This window comes from Eubalaena glacialis, chromosome 5, assembly GCF_028564815.1.
Source record: "Eubalaena glacialis isolate mEubGla1 chromosome 5, mEubGla1.1.hap2.+ XY, whole genome shotgun sequence".
Lineage (NCBI taxonomy): Eukaryota > Metazoa > Chordata > Mammalia > Artiodactyla > Balaenidae > Eubalaena > Eubalaena glacialis.
In genome coordinates this window covers 2,159,184-2,183,636 of record NC_083720.1, presented here as the reverse complement: position 1 = coordinate 2,183,636, position 24,453 = coordinate 2,159,184, and the positions used below count along the sequence as shown (strand labels likewise).

Below are 24,453 nucleotides of genomic sequence, written 5' to 3'. Positions count from 1 at the left end.
GGGAAAGGGAATCATTACACACAATTCAATACATTGAATTTTGCAGTTACAGAATTCCACACTAGTTTCTAATGCTACCAGTAAAAATATGAAAGCAAGAATTCAAAAGAAATAAAATCAATTTACCTTCCCAAAGTCAGAGGTTCTTTTTATGTATATGAATATTAGTGAAATAATTACTTGATAAAAATAATCTACCAGTAGAAAGACAAGAGTTTAAAATATATTCAGGGACTTCCCTGGTGGCACAGTGGTTAAGCATCCGCCTGCCAATGCAGGGGACACGGGTTCGAGCCCTGGTCCGGGAAGATCCCATATGCCACGGAGCAACTAAGCCCGTGCACCACAACTACTGAGCCTGCGCTCTAGAGCCCGCGAGCCACAACTACTGAGCCCACGTGCCGCAGCTACTGAAGCCGGTGCACCTAGAGCCTGTGCTCCGCAACAAGAGAAGCTTCCGCAATGAGAAGTCCGTGCACCGCAACAAAGAATAGCCCCCGCTCGCCACAACTAGAGAAAGCCTGCGTGCAGCAACAAAGACCCAATGCAGCCAAAAATAAATAAATAAACCTATTTATTTTAATAAATAAATAAATAAAGCACTCAATATATTGTTTTATGCTACACATTTCTTGAAGAAATTGTATGCAATTGGCCATGCTTCTGAGGTTTATTTATGATTTATTATAGTAGTAATACAAGTTTTACTCGGGGAGTAGACGAGGGACAGAATGCAGCCTGTCATTTAAAATGGCTCTTTACTCAATGAGTATCCGCTGAGTGATGGCAAGCACTGTGCTGACACCGGAGGGAATGTCACCTCGGGCCATCCTGAAGGCTCTGACGGCTGGTCAAGAAGATGGCTAAGTCAGCGGCCAGCTAAGAGCCAGGTGTCACCAGGGTTCCCGCAGCTGCACCAGCGGGGCTGCAGCACACTGACCCTCGGCCGGGAGGCTGAGGGAGACGGTCTGAGCCAGAGCAGGGTCACCCCGATGGAGAGAGAAAGGAGCCATGTCCCGGGCACGGCAGAGTCCAAGTGGGAGCGATCACAGCTGCCCGGAAAGTTGCTACTGGATCGTAACTGAGGAGGCTTTGGGGATAATGCCAGCATCCACACTGGTTTTAGAATTCTGAGCAAGTCATTTGATTTGCTTCACTTGATTTTGCAAAAAAGAGGTTATTCAGATGTTCTTGGATTGACCAATGTAATAGCACAGTGATTCTCAAAAAGTGTTCCGAGGATCCCCATGGGTTCCGAGACCCTTTCAGGGGGTGTTCAGTAATGAAACTATGTTTATAATAGTACTAAGACATGAATTACCTTTTTAAAACCCCATTCTCACAGAAGGGTTTTCCAGAGGCCACAAGACAGGTGACAATGTCTTTGCTCTGAAGGATAGTGGAACGTCTCTGTGTCATCTAATTTCTTAAGAACATAACCCACATAAACAAAAGCTCTTTGGGTCCTCAATAATTTGTAATAGTGTAACAGGGTCCCGAGATGCTGCCACACCAATTCTAGAACTGCACTTGTCCTGGAGGCCAAGCCCTCACTTCCAGTGGGGTGAGGACAGGGCCTGGCCTTGCCTCTGGGGCTCCTTTCCCTCGAGATCATGTGGGCAGCTCAACTCCAAGCCTTTCTGAACCAGTTTAAGAATTCCGACACTATCAGCTCAGCTAAATCATCTTTATAAAGGTACTTAAGCGTCTCCATGAAGGAACAACACAAATACCAACCGATTCTAATACATTTGTATATTTCACAGTGTATATAAATTAATAAGGTTAATGACTATAGTCAACTTACCAGTGTATCTCAATTTCACTTCCCAATACTGCTTACCTCAAAAACAACAGACTCTGCTCTGCTGCCCTAGTCTGGCAGATAAACCTACTGCACACAAGTTTTAAAAACTATGACATTTAAAACTGTGCGTCAGTTCAGCACTGGTTTCTAATATGTTCGTCTTGACGACCCCCACTAACCATCGCGTTGTGCTGATGATCAGCACAGCTTCATGTGGAAAACAGGGAGCACAAAGGAATCATTTATGTTCATTATGCAGCATCAGGGTTCTGGGATCCAAGACGAGAAAAGAAGGTTTGGGGGGAAACAAAGGCTGTAACAATACTGAGATGAGACAGAATAATAGAAAGCACTGAAACTCCTAAACTATACATGGTATTGTGCTGAAGTCTCCAATTAGCCGACACCTTGCAACAGCCGATGGCAAATGGCCATTAATAAATATCTAGGGAGTAAGAGTCATCAGTCGAATGAACTAAATCAAACAGAGAGATGCCTGGGTATCAACACTCGTTTAAAGATTAGCAACTGTTAAGTTGACGTCTTGAAATTTACACACAGAGAAGGCCGAATTTCTGACCAGTCTCATATGGTCATGTGCAGCGCCCATGTTTGTCAATGTCAGGATAGAATTTCAGCATCAGAAGCTGGAATAGGAAACAAGGATCCTCTCCAGAGCCCTCAGACACACGGCCCCGCTGACACCCTGACGTCAGACCCCTCGCCTCCAGCGCTGGGAGATGGTGCACCCGTTTCCTCAGCCACCCAGTGTGCGGCACTTCGTCACGGCAGCCCCAGGAACCTGACACTGGTCCTGACAGAGCAGGCTCTCAACAGACATCTGTTGAGTGAATGGATGAGTGATAGCCGAATGTCTGTGTAAATATACAAATGACTCCATGTTTTGGGCCAGGTCACCTCAGAAACCATTCTTTCTTCCTAGTACACAAGGAAGCTGAGTTTAGCCAAAGTGTTCTGGCTTCGGATTTTCCTGTCCTTACTGCAAAGATCTGCAGAAAAGATATTTTCAGCGAGTGCCAAGGTCTAAAAACAACATTTTATGGGACCCTTTTCATCCCAGAACAAGCACTGTGGAAGGCTGTGCCGAGGGGTCAGGGCAGCAAAGTCACGCTCGTGACCGGGCGCTCCAGTGTGTCATTATGTTGTGTAGTTGTCACTCTTCACCTGCCTTTCTGGTGAAGGGGACTACTGTCGCCTGGAGAGGACACTCACGCGGAGAAGCTGCTGTGAGCCCCGTCTCGGGCGGAGCCCCAGGATGTGTGCAGGGCCAGCTCGATCCACTCACCGAGTGCACTCCTTGAAGACGTCTTTGGAAGGGTCCTCCTGCAGCTGTAGTCTGCACTCCTGCACGACGTGGGCCGGTATTTCTGGTAGAGGGGTTGCCGAACTCTTAAGACAGCACAGACCAAATGCATGACAATTAGTGATTTCATAATTTACCAACTGAAAACAGAATCTAACGCTTATTGTACCACGAAGTATATGAAATAACAGGTCAGAGGGCCACCTTCACCCTCCACCCCAGCCTCATTCTCCAGAGTTCAGTGTGTCACCTGCCTCTTCAGACCATTCCTATGCAGGGTCCCCAAGGGATATCTGCACACCCATCTTCACAGCAGCATTATTCATGATACCCGAAAGATGGAAATAACCCAGGTGTCCGTCAGTGGGTGGATAGATAAACAAAATGTGGTTAATCCCGACAACAGAGTATTATTCAGCCTCAAAAAAGAAGGAAATTCTGGGACTTCCCTGGTGGTCCAGTGGGTAAGACTCCGTGCTCCCAATGCAGGGGGCCCGGGTTCGATCCCTGGTCAGGGAACTAGATCCTGCATGCATGCCACAACTAAGAGTTCACGTGCCACAACTAAGAGTCCGCATGCCGCAATGAAGATCCTGTGTGCCGCACAACTAAGACCCGTCGGAGCCAAAATAAATATAATAATTTAAAAAAGAAGGAAATTCTAATACCTGCTACAACCTGGATTAACCTTGAGGACATTATGCTAAGTGACATAAACCAGTCACAAAAAGATATACTATATGATTCCACTTACATGAGGTCCCTAAACTAGTCAGATTCATAGAGACAGAAAATAGATGGTGGGTGCAAGGGGCTGAGGGGAGGGGCAAGTGGGGAGTTAGTGTTTAATGGGACAGAGTTACAGTTTTGCAAGATGAAAAAAGCACAGGAGATGGATGGTGGTGATGGTTGCCCATCAATGTGAATGTACTTAATTCTACTGAACTGTATACCTAGAAATGGTTCAGATGGTAAATTTTGTTTTTTTAATCATAATTAAAAATGTAAACACACACACTCAGAAATACACATTTTTCCCTCATAGAAATGGGATAAATATATGTACAGTTTTGTAAGTATATGATGAATCCTACAAAGCTACCCTACTTTCTTTAATGACCACATGGTTTCCCAGAGCATGGGTTTCTGTTCCTCTTAACCATTCCAGTTGCCAGTTTTCTCCACTGCAAACACCACTGCCATGAACATCTTTGTACAATTGTGTTTTGTTTTTGCTTTTGGGTTTTTAAAAATTTATTTATTTATTTATTTATTTATGGCCGTGTTGGGTCTTCGTTGCTCTGCGCGGGCTTTCTCTAGTTGCGGCGAGCGGGGGCTACTCTTCGTTGCGGTGCACGGGCTTCTCACTGCGGTGGCTTCTCTTGCTGTGGAGCACGGGCTCTAGGCGCACGGGCTTCAGCAGTCGTGGCTCGCGGGCTTTAGAGCGCAGGCTCAGTAGTTGTGGCGCACAGGCTTAGCTGCTCCGTGGCATGTGGGATCTTCCCGGGCCAGGGATTGAATCTGTGCCCCCTGCATTGGCAGGTGGATTCTTAACCACTGTGCCACCAGGGAAGCCCAGGATACACGCATTTTAAACGTTGATATTTATTGCAAAATTGCCCTCCAGAAAGGCAATTTCCTAATCACTCTACATTCTCTCCAATATGTCCCCACGCACCAGTTTCCTATTCTCTTAACCCTCATCCAGAGGATTCTGGAAAAAGAAAACACATAGCAAAAAACTTGTCCAGATTTATTGAAAAAAACACACAGATCACGTTCAACTGTACATTTAATTTGTCATTAGAAATGAGAAGTGCATTCTACACTCATTTCTGCCTATGGTATAGCTGAGTAACTACAGCAAAACTTTGTATTTTCTATAAATCAAAGCAGCTATTTCATCAAAGATGCTGAACTACTGATAGACATATACAACAAGTATACTCACATTTTCCGCCCAAAGCCAATAATATTGTTATAATAATGATTAATAGCTGTCATTTAAATTGCCTAATACAAGTGAGGCATTATGTCACTTAGCCTCATAAGAACCCGACGGAAGAGACTCAAGGAGCTACAGACATTCTTGTACAGCCACAGCGAACAGCGGGGGAGCCAAGCCTGAACCATCCTCCCCCGAGACCAGTTCCTTCCTACGCGGCAAGGCTGTGATGAGGATAAGAGGGATCCATTCACTCCACCATTTCAGAAAAGAAGTTTGTTCACTCATTTACTCAACAAGTACACATTGTTCCAGCCTAAGGACAAAACACAAAACAAGACAAAATTTCCACAGAAGACAAAGCTATTAAATTCCCACGCGTGTCTCAAAAATACACGTTTTACAGAAGTAGCTCTCAGTATTCTCCATAGTATTACTGCCCCTCCAAAGGTCTCAATTTCCTGAAGCTAAATTAAATAGCAGGTTAGTTCTATTAAGACTATTTAATGATTTACTCCAAATAGTGATCCTTTTTCAATACCTTAGAAAACATTTATATTAATAGAAATGTATTTCCACAGAAAGGAAAAGCAATGCTTCTAGTCTCCCATGAGCGGGGAAGTAAGGTAAGCTAAAGTATAGCAAGCTAAGGAATGGCATCACTGGCCAGATGCTAAACGTAAGCAAAGTGGGACACAGACGTCTGCTGCGGCTTTAAACTAAGGAACAAGAATTATTTTTCAGAAAAGGTAGTCACCAGGGAAAATTTACCAAATGACTCGGTGCCTTGCTTTTTAAAGTTCTGGGCACTGAGAACTCTAATAGGAAAGTCCACTGATGGGGAAGAAGAGGTGGGTGGATTTTGCAGATACATGCTTATTTTTTCTCTGTTGAAAATACACATCTTTATTATTTTTTAAAAATTGGGTTGTCTTTTTATTGTTGAATTGTAAGAGCTCTTCATATATTTTGGATACCTGATCCTAACCAGATACTGGACTTGCAAATATTTTCTCCCATTCTATAGGCGGCCTTTTATTTTTCTTTATAGTGCTCTTTGAAGCACTATTTTGATGAAGTCCAATATATCTATTTTTTTTCTTTTGTTGCTGTCCTTTTGATGTCATATATGAGAAACCACTGTCTAAATCAAGGTGAAATGAAGATTTACACCTAAAAGATTTACAGCTAAGATTTACACCTTAGAGATTTCCTCTAAGAGTTGTACAGTGTTAGCTCTTACATTTAGGTGTTTGATCCATTTGAAGTTAACTTTTGTATATGGTATTAGATAAGGGTCCAACTTCATTCCTTTGCATGTGGATATCCAGTTGTCCCAGCACCATTTATCGAGAAGACTATTCTTTCCCCCACTGAATTGTGCTGGCAGCTTTACTGTAAGTCAGTTGACTGTTTCTGGACTTTCGATTCTATTCCATTGATCTGTATGTCTGTCCTTATTGCCAGTACCATACTGTCTTGATTACTGTAGCTTTGTAGTAAGTTTTGAAATTGAGAAGTGTAAGTTCTCCAACTTTGTTCTTTTTTAAGATTGTTATAACTATTCTGGATCCTTTTAGTACGTGTATGAATTCTAAGATCAGCCTGTTAATTTCCGCAAAAAAAGGAAGTTAAGATTTTGATAGGGATTATATTGAATCTACAAATCAGTATTAAGTCTTCTAATCCATGAAGATAGGATATCTTTCCATTTTATTATAGTTCTTCTTTACTTTCTTTCAATGGTGTTTTGAAGTTTTCAGTGTATAAGTGTTGCACTCCTTTTGTTATATTTACTCCTAACTATTCTATTCTTTTTTCTGTTATTGTAAATGGAATTGCTTTAATTTCATTTTTGGATTTTAATTGATAGTGTATAGAAACACAATAAAATTTTGTATAGTAATCCTGTATCCTGCAACCTTGCTGAACTCATTTATTAGCTCTAGCAGCTTTTTTTCTCCTAATGTGTGTGTAGATACTCAGGACTTTCTATATACAAGTGCTATGAAATTTGTGCCCCCCAAATTTACATGTTGAATTCCTAACCCCAAAGTGATGATATTGGGAGGTAGGGCCTTTGGGAGATGCTTAGATCATGAGGATGGAGCTCCCATGAGTGGGACTGGTGCCCTTACAACAGAGGCTCCAGAGACACCCCACACCTCTTCCACCATGTGAGGACACAGCAAGAAGGTGCCGGCTATGAACCAGGAAGAGGGCCTTCACCAGAAGGTGACCATGTTGGCACCTTGATCTTGGACTTCCCAGCCTCCAGACCTGTGAGCAATAAATTTCTGTTGTTTATAAGCCACCCAGTCTGTGGTATTTTGCTATAGCATCCTGAATGGATTAAGACAAGATCATGTTATCCGCAAATAGATAGTCTTACTTCTTCCTTTTCAATCTGGATACCTTTTATTTATTTTTCTTGCCAACTGCCCTAGCTAGAACTTCCAGTACAACGCCAAGCAGAAGAGATGAGAGTAAACATTCTTATTTTGTTCCTGATCTTAGGGGGAAAGCAACCGACCTTTCACGTTTAAATATGACGTCAGCTGTGTTTTGTATATGTCCTTCACCAGGTTGAGGAAGTTCCATTCCACTCCTAATTTGTTGAGGGCTTTTATTATAAAGGAGTCTTTGGATTTTGTCAAGTGTTTCTTCTGCCTTTACTGAGATAATCATGTGAGTTTTTTTGTACTTTATTAATATAATGTATTATAATAATTTGATTATCAGATATTGAACAAACTTTGCATTCCTGGGATAAATCGCACTCGGTTTTGTTTTTTTTTTTTTTGTAAATCAAATTTGGCTGAATTTTAATATTTGGGAATCTTGAAAAGAAAACTAAGGTTGACTGAGTGAAAGGATAAAGAAATATAAGACTGAACATATACAGTCTTGCCTTACTTTTAGGGGCTTTAGGTATTTGGTGGTGTTGAAATTTGAGTAAAGGAGTTCCCTTTTTGATATGTAAAAGAAAGAGATTTTTGTTGTTGTTTTTAAAGAAAGGACAAGGACAACAAGAAGAAAAACTACAATGGTGATGTGACTCATTGTCATTTTTTTTTAAGTAAAGCAGAAGGATAGCTTCCCCCAGTTGACAAGGAAAAACAAAAACAACACCATCATCTTCAGGCAGCCCAGAGACATCTCTCACTACTACTGAGCCACAGATGGATATCTGCTGCTCCCTCCTGCTTCTATACTTGCTATATCCACCAGGATAACTTTTCAAATTACGCCTTTCTCCTTGACAACCTCTCTTGCTATGTGAGTATTTCTTCAGGAAAGGTGAAGAAGGAAAAAGAAGTTAACAAAAAAGACTTTAAAAACTACATAAAGGAAACTTCTCTTCTATAGCTCCCAATTAGTGTCCTGGGGGTACCTACAAATATGTAGATGCTGTGAACACCTGTGTTTGAAAAGAATGAAGGCCAAGGTATTGAGGCCAGAGGCTGGGGTAGACCCAAGCTTTGGAGTCAAAACCTTTTTGGGTGTGAATCACATCTCTGCCAGCACTGGCTATGGGAGTATCTTTGTGCCCGCTAGACAGTCCACTGGTCTTTCCCTCTGGCATTCAATCTTTCTTATGAGTGAGCGCCCCTCCCTGATGGCCCTACCACCTTCATTAGCTACACTCACAATCGGAATGTTCTGAACCCATTCTCACCACACTCTTCTCCAACTACAGTCTCTCCACGTTTGATTCCTGGCTCAGGTACTTACTAGTTGTGTAATCTTCGGTAAGTCATTCACCCATTCTGATTTTCCGTCTTATCACGTGAAAATAGACATAATAATATACCTACCTCATAGGTTTGTTGTGAGCATTAAGTAATGTGTTACATGCACAAGGCTTAGAGCAGTCCTCACTACATGTTAGCCATCACTCCTCCAACTCTGAAACAGAGTTACCTGCCCAGGGTTTAGGACTTCTAACGGCCTGCAAAAAGCAAGCCATATGGAGGGAAGCAGGTTACAACTCTAATTTCAGGGACACACTAAACTGTAAGAACCAAGTGACTCAAAAAGTATAAAAACGAAGACCCATTAAAGCTTTTAAGAGAAAAATGTTATTTTCAGTCCAAGAGAGGAAAATAAAATTCTCTAAGCCTATATTCTGTTTGAGGACACACAGAAACTTTAAAATTCTTTAAATCAATTTCCCAAGAGATTTAATTATTAATTTCCTCAGTGAATCAAAAGAAAGTGCAGAAAAGGAACATTTATAAGAAATTAAAGATTTTAACACAATTATTCCAACTAAGTAAAGATGGCTATGCACACTGATTATTTCAGTAAGTTATTTACAAATCTTTATGCTACAGAAGAAAACACACCTCCTCAATGAAGAATGTGTCTAAGACCAGGAGCCCACAATCTCTTCTGTCCTCATCAGCAGCCACTTCATATTCCGCCTGATTGCAGCGATGAGAGAAAAGAAATATGTTAGTTAAGCTTCTTCACGGACTTTGTAACGTTTCAAAAATCCTCTGACTTGTGGAATTGACTTGGTGCCCTAAGAACCAGAGAGCAGCTCTATTGATCAAGTGTCTACAGCTCTTCTTTGGAAAACTAATGGCCATGAGGGGAAAAAAACCTTTTTTTTTCTTTTTAAGGGATTAATAATGTAGTAAAGCAATACATTCCACAATACTCTCTACATCATACTGTATTTTCAGCCATTAAATGCGGCCAAATACAATGGAATAAAATAAACAGCTTGGGCTATTCTAGGCAACGGCATTTTCGAGGGGTCCGAGAGGCACTTGGACACCTGCGTGCAGTGCTCCCAGGGAAGTCAGAGTTGGCAATACCTGAGCAGGAGTCATTCACACACTGGTGTCAGGAGAGAGACCGCAGGAGTGGATGACACCACGCAGGCCCAAAAGCAGCACCTGATCAATATCTAAACATCCATAAAGGACAAGCAAGGAACAAGGAACGGAAAAGAAAACAGAGGAGAGATCACAAAGGCCTAGACAAGAGAATTTCAAGAAGTTGCTCAACAGCGTCAAGAGCCACGGAGCCTCAAGCATGAGGAGGCCTCAGTGAAGCCCCGATTGTGCAGGTTGGGGCCTTAGCAGAGCAGTGAAGCTAAAAGCCAGACGGAGCTGAAGAGAGCAGTGAGGAAAGGAAGACCCAAGGAAGCTGATCCACTGAACACAGGAAGGGGACTCCAAGACAAAGTGCTGTGGGTGGAGTCCACCCTCATCCCTCATTCCGTACCCTTCTCAGGCCCAGCACAGAAGGTGGCCGTGACCACCAGGCTGACCACGGGCCAGAGCCAGCTCCACGCTCTGTGCTCAGGGGATGGTCCTCACCAGCACACGGACTGGCACACTGTGCAGCGCAAGTTCCGGGACTTCTGGACACTACACAGCAGGCAGTTAATGGGAAAGAAAGCTGCGATTCTGTGATGGTCTTCGGACACACGCCAACCTGACGGGCACCAATCTCCAGTTACTCAGACGTTAACCTAGTGTTGCTGTGACGCTGGTATCCGTACAACAGATGCGATCAGAGTCTCTATCGGTTGGCTTTAACCCTACGTAATCTGCGTGGGCTTGATTCAATCAGTGGAAAGGCCTTACAAACAGAGCTGAGGCTTCCTAGAAGAAACTCTGCCTGAGGACAGCAGCTTCACCCCATTTCCGCAGAGTTCCATCCTGCCCTTCCTGATGGTCTGTCCTGCAGATCTCCAACTTCCCTAGCCAGATCTCACAGTCATGTAAGCTAGTTCCTTGCAGTAAATTTCTCAATATGTATCTCTTACTGCCTTCATTTCTTTCATCGGCCCCTGACTGATACAGACGCTATTAATTCATTCAACAAACACTAAGCAGGGAACAGGGCACACAACCATGTCAGGGGTCATGAGGGGGAAATGGATAAGATGCCCTCTCTCCGCTCAAGAAGTTCAAAGAACCTGCCATCACCCACTCCAAGTAGAGTCGGAGCAGTGAGTGCTGCACAATGGCAGGGGCAGGCGTGATGTATTCACCCACACGGCTATCATCAAAAACCAAAACCTGCTGGCCCACTCAACGGGCCAAGCACCTAGTAACTAACAGGTATGACAATATCAGAAGAGTCGGCTGTGCACCTGAAACTAACACAACACTGTAAATCAACTTTAGTCCAATATAAAATAAAAATTAAAAAAAAAAAAATTGAACCTAAAAGAGAGTTTTAACAAGGCAGTTTAGCCGTTTTAGAATAAAGAAGAATTGTAGGTCCCTAAATTCTTAAAATACAGCAGCTTGGCAACTGGAACCCACACATGAAGACACATCGACATTCTAGTTCCAAACTCAGTAGGCAGCCCTACTGCCTCTGGGTCCACTTTGAAACAGGACTGCTCCCTTTCCCAGCCCTGCCTTATCCTATCAAGGTACCAGGAAGGAGAGGCCTGGGGAGCTCCAGGGGGTAGAAAGCAAACAACAAAACCGGCAAGAGCCTCTAACGGTTTTCTGAAAAAATACATTACAAATACATATTTTTAAAAAGCTATGTCAGGGGGCTTCCCTGGTGGCACAGTGGTTGAGAATCTGCCTGCCAATGCAGGGGACACGGGCTCGAGCCCTGGTCTGGGAAGATCCCACATGCCGCGGAGCAACTAGGCCCGTGAGCCACAACTACTGAGCCTGCGCGTCCGGAGCCTGTGCTCCGCAACAAGAGAGGCCGTGATAGTGAGAGGCCCGCGCACCGCGATGAAGAGTGGCCCCCGCTCGCCACAACTAGAGAAAGCCCGCGCACAGAAACAAAGACCCAACACAGCCATAAATAAATAAATAAATAAATAAATAAAAAACTTAGGATTTCTTTCAAAAAAAAAAAAAGCTATGTCAGGCAAAAAAATGAATAAAACCTCCAGGATATAGGATAGTACTCTGCATACAATAAGGAGTCAATACATATTTGCTGATGTAACTAGGACAGGCTAAAGCAGAGAGAGGAAGTGTCACAATCTTGGTACAAATAACTAAAAGTAAGAGAGCTTTTCTATTAAATTCTACCAATCTTCTGTTAAGCTGCTTCTGAATTTCATAGTTTTGAAACTTCTAGGCTTGCCAGTGGTATCTCTAAAGTTTCAGAAACACAAAATTTCTTTACCTACAAGGAAATCACAGTAAATACCAAGCTGGATACACAGGAATGTGGGAAAACTTATAAATCATAGTCAGTTCCATTTACTGTGACCACGCTTCTTGCACGAGCTTTCTTCCCTCCGCGTGCTTCTGGGTTAAAGGGTTTTAAGTACACAGTGTTGCTAGGGGAAGGCAGGAAGGGGGTCTTTCAGGCAGCGGTACAAGCACACCGTCTTAATCAGCCCTTCAACCTTCTTACAAGTGAAAGCAGCATGTTTCAAAGTTATGTAGCAAATACCTTTGATTCTCCAATACTTGACATGCAATCTATGTGAACTACCACTTTACCCACTTTACCCAAACCAAGATAACATGATACACCAAGACAACGAGTTTATCCACTCTTACCTCACTGCCAAGGTCTAATTAACTTAGAGAGCTCTCATCTTAGTCTTTAATTTTCAAAAGCACAAGATTGGGTGGTTCAACACTGAGATAAATTACTTACCACTGCATCCAGGAATTCAATGCACCTCTTTAGATCATGCTTTGTATTACAGAACTGCCTGAAAAGAAGTCTTCCAATTGGCTGCTTGTCACAAAGACTGCTATACTCCTTCTCTGGGTGAAGAGGGACAAGAAACAAACAAATGTAAGTTTTTCTGAACCTTACTGCTTTCACCTGATACGATAAAAGTAAAAAGCAGTAATCGCAGTATTATCTTTGAAACCAGTGTTTTGTTTACTAATTGACACTGGGTTATCATGAATATTTAAAATCGAAGTGCCAAAGGCAGCTGGAAGAAAAGGGGGGGAAGGGGGTGGTATTCCCTGGGGAAATGAGGAGCAGGAAATAGGGCTGGGTCTGCCCTTCCACTGCTCCATCCACTCTGTGTGTTTGGCACGAATTACATGCATGTGAAATACACCACAGGAATGCACTAAATTAGATTTTTTTTTAATTAGATTTTTTAAAACTCTTTTTCATTTTGATACCTTTCTATTCTCTTACAAGTTACAAATATTATATATGCTTAATGATTTTTTAACTGTTTTTTTTTTAATTTTCTCTTTGGTGGGATAATCTGTTGCATACCTTACTTTACCCCAAACACTGATACTGTTTTGAGATCAAGGCACTAATATTTGGTCAAAGTGTCACGAGGGATATAAAGCAAAATCTTATGTTCAAAATAGGTTCATTAAAACTTCAGCAAAGACTATACTTTCAGGGATCATTTGATTCACTTTGTTGTACAGCAGAAACTAACACAACATTGTAAAGTAGTTATACTCCAATAAAGATGTTAAAAAAAAAAAGAAAGAAACTTCAGCAAGAAAATCAGTTGCTCTTTTAGCAGTGCCTCTGAAGTAGAGCATAATTATGTCCAAGTACTCCTAAAGTAGCTCTAAAGCTGAAGAATTAAATGAAATTCATGAAAAGAAAGCAAGCCATAACAATATCCTCAACTAAAGGGTTTATTAATGCCAAGTATATGTAGGAATTAAATCCTGTTTTGGGTCACTGGAGTTTGCACATGGAAAATACAGGCAAGGATATAAACACTTTGGTTGCCAATGCACAACTGCTTGATTCAACAAATATCAGCACCAGTTTTGCAAAAATTCTACAACCCACTTTGTCCAATTTTGCTACCACATTTTACTTTAGGGATACTCACTAACTACGTTTAAGAAACAAAAGACACAAGGCAGTCCAAAAGTGATGTTTTTAAAAAGTTGAGAGTTTTTAACTCTTTCCTCCTGAACTCAAAGGTTCAGAAATGTTCCTGGTTTCCACTGAGGTAGCACATGGAGCATAGGTCTGCCAACCTTCTTACCCAGCTTCCTACTGAAAGGAACAAGGACAAAATCACAACAAAAAGAATGAAACGCGATCTGGAAAAAGAATACAGGGCACCCTCAAGAGTGGGAAATTTGAGGATTACCTGGAAGAGAGAAAGCCTATGGGGCTGGATTGTTAAAGGAACCACCAGCTGAATCTGCAGAGATAAGCAGATCCGCCCAGATGTCTGGGTCCCAGAAGCCCCTCCCAGGCCTGGGCACAATTGCCGACCAAGGGACTTCTTCAGGCTGAAGCCACTTGGCAGAAAGTTGGGACCCCAGGGGGGAGGCAGAGCACAGCTGAAGAACTACACACTCTGCTGGCAAAGTGCAGCCACGCTGTCTGTGGCCGCTGGAACGCAGGCCCTGTCTGGACGGCACCCCGCTGACGCACCCGCCTTCCAGAACACCATTCAAGAGAGGGGTACAACCACAGAGGAAGCCAGGCCGCCACCGCACAAAGAAACACAGCCCTTTACATAAACCTGAATAAATAATCGCATGTCTCTAGATACAGGGGAAAAGCAGCAGGTAAAAACTAAAACCAAAACCAACTAACCAAGTAAACAAACAAAAAAAGCCAGCAGAAAAACTGACCCAGCAGAAGAGATAATTCAGGCAACAGAAAACTTACCTTTTAAAACCCTAATTAGTATCCTCTAGACTAGAGACTGAAGGGACTGCTAGAACATAAAGCATGAAAGAAGCAGTCACAGAACAAGAGTGTGGGCTTAGAAATTAAATAAAAATATGATTAATGACAAAACACTGTGGGATGGGCTGGATAGTACTTTGCATGTGCATAAAAGCATGGATGTTTACTTGGATAATAAGGAAATCTCCTAAAATGAATGGCAGGGACTTCCCTGGTGGCGCCATGGTTAAGAATCCGCTTGCCAATGCAGGGGACACGGGTTCGAGCCCTCGTCCAGGAAGATCCCACATGCCGCGGAGCAGCTAAGCCCGTGCGCCACAACTACTGAGCCTGCGCTCTAGAGCCCGCGAGCCACAACTGCTGAGCCCGCGTCCTGCAACTACCGAAGCCCGTGCACCTAGAGCCCATGCTCTGCAACAAGAGGAGCCACCGCAATGAGAAGCCCACGCACCGCAACGAAGAGTAGCCCCCGCTCGCTGCAACTAGAGAAAGCCCGCACACAGCAACAAAGACCCAACGCAGCCAAAAATAAATAAATTTTTAAAAATAAATAAATAAATAAAATAAAAATTTAAAAAGACTGATCAGATTTTCAAAAAGCCTTGGTGCCAGATTAAGGAGTTTCCCTCTCTCCTAGAAGGAACAGATAAAAATAATAACTACACGTAATATTTTTCACCTCTTACTGCGTGCCACTATGATTGTAAGTCCTTTCTGTGTATTATTTCGTTTGAACTTCACAATAATACTTACAAGTTGGGCATTGTGAGGACAGCAGAGACTCTATGGGACCTGCTCACTTCTGAGGGCCGTCTGGATCCGGGGCCGTGGAGGAGAAGGGGGCAGCAGGGCCGGGACAGGGAGACGGGGCAGGGGACCAGCCAGCGGACAAGCAGCTGCTGCCAGAGGGAGGTGGTGAGTGTCGGAAGGAGAGGCCAGCTTCCGGTGACAAGTGCATCTCAGAAGGCGACTCATTCCAATTCTGAGTCCCCTCGTGGTGAGGAGGCGGCAGCAGGAGGGAGCCTACATTCTTAAAATGGTCATTTTGGTTATGCGTATTTTACCACAATTTAAAAAACATTTGTATGTCAATCACTGTAGTCACTTTATTCATAACAGACAAAAAATGAAAACAACTCAATGTCCATGAAATGATGAATGGATAAATAAAGTGTGATATGTCTATACAATGGAATATTATTTGCCAACAAAAAGGAATTAAGTTCTGATTCATGCTACAGCATGCATGAACTTTGAAAAGATTATGTTAAGTGAAAAGAAGCCAGTCACAAGAGATCATGTAATGTATGATTCCCATTTATATGAAATGTCCAGAATAGGCAAGTCCACAGAGACAGAAGTAAATTAGTGGTTGCCTGTAGCTAGAGGTGGGGGAGGGAATGGGGAGTGGCTACCAATGGGTATGGGGTTTCTTTTGGGTGATGATAATGTTGTAAATTGAAAAATTGATTGTGATAATGGTCACACAACTCTGAGAATGTATTAAAAACCATTGAGGGGATTAACCAAGATGGCGGAGTAGAAGGACGTGCTCTCACTCCCTCTTGCGAGAGCACCAGAATCACAACTGGCTGCTGGACGATCATCGACAGGAAGACACTGGACTTCACCAAGGAGGATACCCCACGTCCAAGGACAGAGGAGAAGCCACAGTGAGACGGTAGGAGGGGCGCAATCAGAGTAAAATCAAATCCCATAACTGCTGGGTGGGTGACTCACAGACTGGCGAGCACTTATACCACAGAAGTCCACCCACTGGAGTGAACGTTCTGAGCCCCACGTCAGGCTTCCCAACCTGGGGGTCCGGCAAGGGGAGGAGGAATTCCTAGAGAATCAGACTTTGAAGCCTAGTGGGAATTGATTGCAGGACTTCGACAGGACTGGGGGAAACAGAGAACCCACTCTTGGAGGGTGTACACAAAATAGTGTGTGCATCGGGACCCAGGGGAAGGAGCAGTGACCCTGGGGGAGACTGAACCAGACATAACTGCTGGTGTTGGGGGGTCTCCTGCAGAGGCGGGGGCTGGCTCTGTTTCACCGTGGGGACAAGGACACTGGCAGCGGAGGTTCTGGGAAGTACTCCTTGGCGTGAGCCCTCCCAGAGTCTGCCATTAGCCCCACCAAAGAGCCCGGGTAGGCTCCAGTGTTGGGTTGCCTCAGGCAAAACAACCAACAGGGAGGGAACCCAGCCCCACCCATCAACAGTCAAGTGGATTAAAGTTTTACAGAGCTCTGACCGCCACAGCAACAGTCAGCTCTACCCACCTCCAGAGCCTCCCATCAAGCCTCTTAGATAGCCTCAACCACCAGAGGGCAGACAGCAGAAGCAAGAAAAACTACAGTCCTGCAGCCTGTGGAACAGAAACCACATTTACAGAAAGATAGACAAGATGAAAAGGCAGAGGGCTATATACCAGATGAAGGAACAAGAAAAAACCCCAGAAAAACAACTAAATGAAGTGGAGATAGGCAACCTTCCAGAAAAAGAATTCAGAATAATGATAGTGAAGATGATCCAGGACCTTGGAATAAGAATGGAGGCAAAGATTGAGAAGATGCAAGAAATGATTAACAAAGACCTAGAAGAATTAAAGAACAAACAAACAGAGATGACCAATACAATAACTGAAATGAAAACTACACTAGAAGGAATCAATAGTAGAATAACTGAGGCAGAAGAACGGATAAGTGACCTGGAAGACAGAATGGTGGAATTCACTGCTGCGGAACAGACTAAAGAAAAAAGAATGAAAAGAAATGAAGACAGCCTAAGAGACCTCTGGGACAACATTAAACGCAACAACATTCGCATTATAGGGGTCCCAGAAGGAGAAGAGAGAGAGAAAGGACCAGAGAAAATATTTGAAGAGATTATAGTTGAAAACTTCCCTAACATGGGAAAGGAAATAGCCACCCAAGTCCAGGAAGCGCAGAGAGTCCCATACAGGATAAACCCAAGGAGAAGCACGCTGAGACACATAGTAATCAAAGTGGCAAAAATTAAAGACAAAGAAAAATTATTGAAAGCAGCAAGGGAAAAACGACAAATAACATAAAAGGGAACAACGACAAATAACATACAAGGGAACTCCCATAAGGTTAACAGCTGATTTCTCAGCAGAAACTCTACAAGCCAGAAGGGAGTGGCATGATATACTTAAAGTGATGAAAGGGAAGAACCTACAACCAAGATTACTCTACCCGGCAAGGATCTCATTTAGATTTGATGGAGAAATCAAAAGCTTTACAGACAAGCAAAAGCTAAGAGAATTCAGCACCACCAAACCAGCTCTACAACAAATGTTAAAGGAACTTCTCTAAGTGGGAAACACAAGAGAAGAAAAGGACCTACAAAAACAAACCCAAAACAATTAAGAAAATGGTCATAGGAACATACATATCGATAATTACCTTAAATGTGAATGGATTAAATGCTCCAGCCAAAAGACACAGGCTTGCTGAATGGATACAAAAACAAGACCCATATATATGCTGTCTACAAGAGACCCACTTTAGACCTAGGGACACATACAGACTGAAAGTGAGGGGATGGAAAAAGATATTCCATGCAAATGGAAATCAAAAGAAAGCTGGAGTAGCTATACTCATATCAGATAAAATAGACTTTAAAATAAAGAATGTTACAAGAGACAAGGAAGGACACTACATAATGATCAAGGGATCAATCCAAGAAGAAGATATAACAATTATAAATATATATGCACCCAACATAGGAGCACCTCATTACATAAGGCAACTGCTAACAGCTATAAAAGAGGAAATTGACAGTAACACAATAATAGTGGGGGACTTTAACACTTCACTTACACCAATGGACAGATCATCCAAAATGAAAATAAATAAGGAAACAGAAACTTTAAATGACACAATAGACCAGATAGATTTAATTGATATTTATAGGACATTCCATCCAAAAACAGCAGATTACACGTTCTTCTCAAGTGCGCACGGAACATTCTCCAGGATAGATCACATCTTGGGTCACAAATCAAGCCTCAGTAAATTTAAGAAAATTGAAATCATATCAAGCATCTTTTCTGACCACAACGCTATGAGATTAGAAATCAATTACAGGGGAAAAAACGTAAAAAACACAAACACATGGAGGCTAAACAATACGTTACTAAATAACCAAGAGATCACTGAAGAAATCAAAGAGGAAATCAAAAAATACCTAGAGACAAATGACAATGAAAACACTACAACCCAAAACCTATGGGATGCAGCAAAAGCAGTTCTAAGAGGGAAGTTTATAGCTATACAAGCCTACCTAAAGAAACAAGAAAAATCTCAAGTAAACAATCTAACCTTACACCTAAAGAAACTAGAGAAAGAAGAACAAACAAAACCCAAAGTTAGCAGAAGGAAAGAAATCATAAAGATCAGAGCAGAAATAAATGAAATAGAAACAAAGAAAACAATAGCAAAGATCAATAAAACTAAAAGCTGGTTCTTTGAGAAGATAAACAAAATTGATAAGCCATTAGCCAGACTCATCAAGAAAAAGAGGGAGAGGACTCAAATCAATAAAATCAGAAATGAAAAAGGAGAAGTTACAACAGACACCGCAGAAATACAAAGCATCCTAAGAGACTACTACAAGCAACTTTATGCCAATAAAATGGACAACCTGGAAGAAATGGACAAATTCTTAGAAAGGTATAACCTTCCAAGACTGAACCAGGAAGAAGCAGAAAATATGAACAGACCAATCACAAGTAATGAAATTGAAACTGTGATTAAAAATCTTCCAACAAACAAAAGTCCAGGACCAGATGGCTTCACAGGTGAATTCTATCAAACATTTAGAGAAGAGTTAACACCTATCCTTCTCAAACTCTTCCAAAAAATTGCAGAGGAAGGAACACTCCCAAACTCATTCTATGAGGCCACCATCACCCTGATACCAAAACCAGACAAAGACACTACAAAAAAATAAATTACAGACCAATATCACTGATGAATAGAGATGCAAAAATCCTCAACAAAATACTAGCAAACAGAATCCAACAACACATTAAAAGGATCATACACCACGATCAAGTGGGATTTATCCCAGGGATGCAAGGATTCTTCAATATACGCAAATCAATCAATGTGATACACCATATTAACAAATTGAAGAATAAAAACCATATGATCATCTCAATAGATGCAGAAAAAGCTTTTGACAAAATTCAACACCCATTTATGATAAAAACTCTCCAGAAAGTGGGCATAGAGGGAACCTACCTCACCATAGTAAAGGCCATATATGACAAACCCACAGCAAACATCATTCTCAACGGTGAAAAACTGAAAGCATTTCCTCTAAGATCAGGAACGAGACAAGGATGTCCACTGTCACCACTATTATTCAACATAGTTTTGGAAGTCCTAGCCACGGCAATCAGAGAAGAAAAAGAAATAAAAGGAATACAAATTGGAAAAGAAGAAGTAAAACTGTCACTGCTTGCAGATGACATGATACTATACATAGAGAATCCTAAAACTGCCACCAGAAAACTGCTAGAGCTAATTAATGAATATGGTAAAGTTGCAGGATACAAAATTAATGCACAGAAATCTCTGGCATTCCTATACACTAATGATGAAAAATCTGAAAGAGAAATTATGGAAACACTCCCATTTACCATTGAAACAAAAAGAATAAAATATCTAGGAATAAACCTACCTAGGGAGACAAAAGACCTGTATGCAGAAAACTATAAGACACTGATGAAAGAAATTAAAGATGATACCAACAGATGGAGAGATATACCATGTTCTTGGATTGGAAGAATCAACATTGTGAAAATGACTATACTACCCAAAGCAATCTACAGATTCAATGCAATCCCTATCAAATTACCAATGGCATTTTTTACGGAGCTAGAACAAATCATCTCAAAATTTGTATGGAGACACAAAAGACCCCGAATAGCCAAAGCAATCTTGAGGCAAAAAAACGGAGCTGGAGGAATCAGACTCCCTGACTTCAGACTATACTACAAAGCTACAGTAATCAAGACAATATGGTACTGGCACAAAAACAGAAACATAGATCAATGGAACAAGATAGAAAGCCCAGAGATAAACCCACGCACCTATGGTCAACTAATCTATGACAAAGGAGGCAAAGATATACAATGGAGAAAAGACAGTCTCTTCAATAAGTGGTGCTGGGAAAACTGGACAGCTACATGTGAAAGAATGAAATTAGAACACTCCCTAACACCATACACAAAAATAAACTCAAAATGGATTAGAGACCTAAATGTAAGACTGGACACTATAAAACTCTTAGAGGAAAACATAGGAAGAACACTCTTTGACATAAATCACAGCAAGATCTTTTTTGATCCACCTCCTAGAGTAATGGAAATAAAAACAAAAATAAACAAATGGGACCTAATGAAACTTCAAAGCTTTTGCACAGCAAAGGAAACCATAAACAAGACGAAACGACAACCCTCAGAATGGGAGAAAATATTTGCAAACGAATCAACGGACAAAGGATTAATCTCCAAAATATATAAACAGCTCATTCAGCTCAATATTAAAGAAACAAACACCCCAATCCAAAAATGGGCAGAAGACCTAAATAGACATTTCTCCAAAGAAGACATACAGATGGCCACGAAGCACATGAAAAGATGCTCAACATCACTAATTATTAGAGAAATGCAAATCAAAACTACAATGAGGTATCACCTCACACCAGTTAGAATGGGCATCATCAGAAAATCTACAAACAACAAATGCTGGAGAGGGTGTGGAGAAAAGGGAACCCTCTTGCACTGTTGGTGGGAATGTAAATTGATACAGCCACTATGGAGAACAATATGGAGGTTCCTTAAAAAACTAAAAATAGAATTACCATATGACCCAGCAATCCCACTACTGGGCATATACCCAGAGAAAACCGTAATTCAAAAAGACACATGCACCCAAATGTTCATTGCAGCACTATTTACAATAGCCAGGTCATGGAAGCAACCTAAATGCCCATCGACAGACGAATGGATAAAGAAGTTGTGGTACATATATACAATGGAATATTACTCAGCCATAAAAAGGAACGAAACTGAGTCATCTGTTGAGACGTGGACGGATCTAGAGACTGTCATACAGAGTGAAGTAAGTCAGAAAGAGAAAAACAAATATCGTATATTAACGCATGTATGTGGAACCTAGAAAAATGGTACAGATGAGCCGGTTTGCAGGGCAGAAGTTGAGATACAGATGTAGAGAACAGACATATGGACACCAAGGGGGGAAAACTGCGGTGGGGTGGGGATGGTGGTGTGCTGAATTGGGCGATTGGGATTGACATGTATACACTGATGTGTATAAAATTGATGACTAATAAGAACCTGCAGTATAAACAAACAAACAAAACAACTAATACTAAACTTTCATTGGGTTCTTTGTATGGAAATATGTTAATATAAATGTTTCAGACATTACATGAAATTTCTAAAAATCTTATATGTTCTGGTATAATGTTATAAGTCATAATCCTAGTTATTACTTTAAAATGTATATCTCAGAAATAACTAATTTTCTTGTCAACTGCATTATTATGAACTTTCATCAAATCTTTAACCGTGGTCATTTTTAAGCCTTTTGTCATTTACAGACAGTTCTGGGTGTACTCTGATGCTTTTGTAAATATGTTCCTATAAAAGGGTTTCATCTTCAGGAAATTCATGGAAAAGACTCTGACAAGTACAGGTTTCTGGTACCGGACTGTACTGCTGAACTGAATGAATAAGCATTTTCAGAACTCTAATGAAAAACTGATGAGCTCATAAAAGTGCTAACAAAAGATCAAGATGAAAAAAAAAAATTAATTACATGGGACTGAGTTAACTGATGAGGATGAGTATAATTTTTGTGACTTTCTGTTTGAATTTAAAAAAAGAAAAAATCCCACAAGGACTCAGAGGCAAAGAACATACAAATCAATTTTCACTGCAAAGTAAAGGAGCTGTTACAGTGGAGGATTACTGGACAGAATGTCAATATTATGACATAGTATGAGTGTGTTTCATGTTTGGTAATTGCAATCATTGTTGCTTTTGTTGTGGTCATCCATGTACAATGCTTGGTGTCAGTCTATTATCTCTTGTAAAAATAAAATACAGTGTGTGTGTGAAAAAATAAAAATAAAAAAAAATAATAAAAGACTTCATACTAAAAAAAAAAAAAAAAACCCATTGAATTGTACACTTTAAATAGGTGAATTGTATGGCATGTTAATTATATCTCAATAAAACTGCTGTTTTTAAAACATAATGAGGAAAAAAATGTAATGACATTAAAATGGCTGGATAGGTCTTTGGGGAAAAAATACTCCCACTTTATACTATCTGAAATTAATTTTGATAGTTAAAATATTTAAACTTTCTTAAAAAGGAACTATAATAGTACTAAAGAAAAGATAGATTTTTAAAAAAATTATCTTAGGGAGTAAAGGTGTCCTCCCTAAGTACAACATAAAGCTCAGAGACTAAGAAGAAAAATATTGATACAGTTGCCTATATAAAAAAAAATTAAAACTGCCATATTGAAAAATACAATTATGATTGCCCTTAGACATGACTCTATTTGTGACTTCTTGTCCTCATGTCAGGACCTGTAGCTAACTCTCATTCTTTACACTGCAGAGTATTCCATGACCCTGCCATACCTTATTTTTTATCTGACTATTCCTTTCCTGAAGTTCTCACCAGTAATTCCTGTCCATACGCATAGAGAACTGTCTGGAAGGAGACTGAGAAACGGTTACCAGTGTTCACTTCTAGAGAGGATGATTGCTACATTTCTCTTCTGTTCTACCTAGAACAATGGGTATATATCACTTTTTTTTTGGCCGTGCCCCACGGTATGTGGGATCTTAGTTCCCCGACCAGGAATCGAACCTGCAGCCCCTGCATTGGAAGCACGGAGTCTTAACCACTGGACCACCAGGGAAGTCCCAGTTCTTAAAAAAGGTTTTTAATGAAAAAGTCAATAGCCATACTTTATAACTGCACATTAGAAAACCTACAGGGTTTTTTCCTGGGAAGAATCGTGACGATATATGGAGAATCTATTAAATAGCATTTGAAGCAAATAAAGGACTAAGGAAAGACCAACATCTAACAAACGAAACAGCACAACGCCAGCCATGACCTCCGGACTCGAGCAGGTGTGGCTTCCTTACTCACCAATCGAATGTCGAAGCTCGCTGCACTGGCTGACAGGGGGCAGCTTCAGCATCTCCCTCCATTTTTTACTACGACCGCTTTTTTTGCCATATCCTCCTAAATTTGAAAAAAACAAGGCATTTTTGTAACAATCAGAAACATCCATTTTTTAAAAAATTAATTTATTTATTCATTTTTGGCTGCCTTGGGTCTTCGTTGCTGCGCGCGGGCTCTCTCTAGTTGCTGAGAGCGGGGGCTACTCTTTGCTGCGGTGCGCAGGCTTCTTATTGCGGTGGCTTCTCTTGTTGCGGAGCACGGGCTCTAGGCGGGTGGGCTTCGGCGCGTGGGCTCAGTAGTTGTGGCTCACGGGCTCTAGAGCTCAGGCTCAATAGCTGTGGCGCACGGGCTCAGTTGCTCCGCGGCATGTGGGATCTTCTGGACCAGGACTCGAACCCATGTCCCCTGCATTGGCAGGCGGATTCCCAACCACTGCACCACCAGGAAAGTCCCAGAAACATCCATTTCTGACAACTTCTTCCACTAATGTATTCTGTTTGAGTAG

At 41.5% G+C, this 24,453-nt stretch overlaps 1 protein-coding gene across 2 annotated transcripts in view; it reads right to left on the bottom strand.

The window, feature by feature from the left end:
• GRK4 (G protein-coupled receptor kinase 4) overlaps nt 1-24,453 on the bottom strand; it is a 105,471-nt gene that overhangs the window by 50,442 nt on the left and 30,576 nt on the right. For both annotated transcript variants that reach the window (XM_061191901.1, XM_061191902.1), the window contains exons 2-5: nt 23,913-24,008; nt 12,685-12,797; nt 9,426-9,503; nt 3,114-3,217 (exon numbers count right to left, since the gene is read on the bottom strand). In XM_061191901.1, the coding sequence (XP_061047884.1) occupies nt 3,114-3,217; nt 9,426-9,503; nt 12,685-12,797; nt 23,913-24,008 (391 nt within the window). The remainder of the gene's footprint in view (nt 1-3,113; nt 3,218-9,425; nt 9,504-12,684; nt 12,798-23,912; nt 24,009-24,453) is intronic.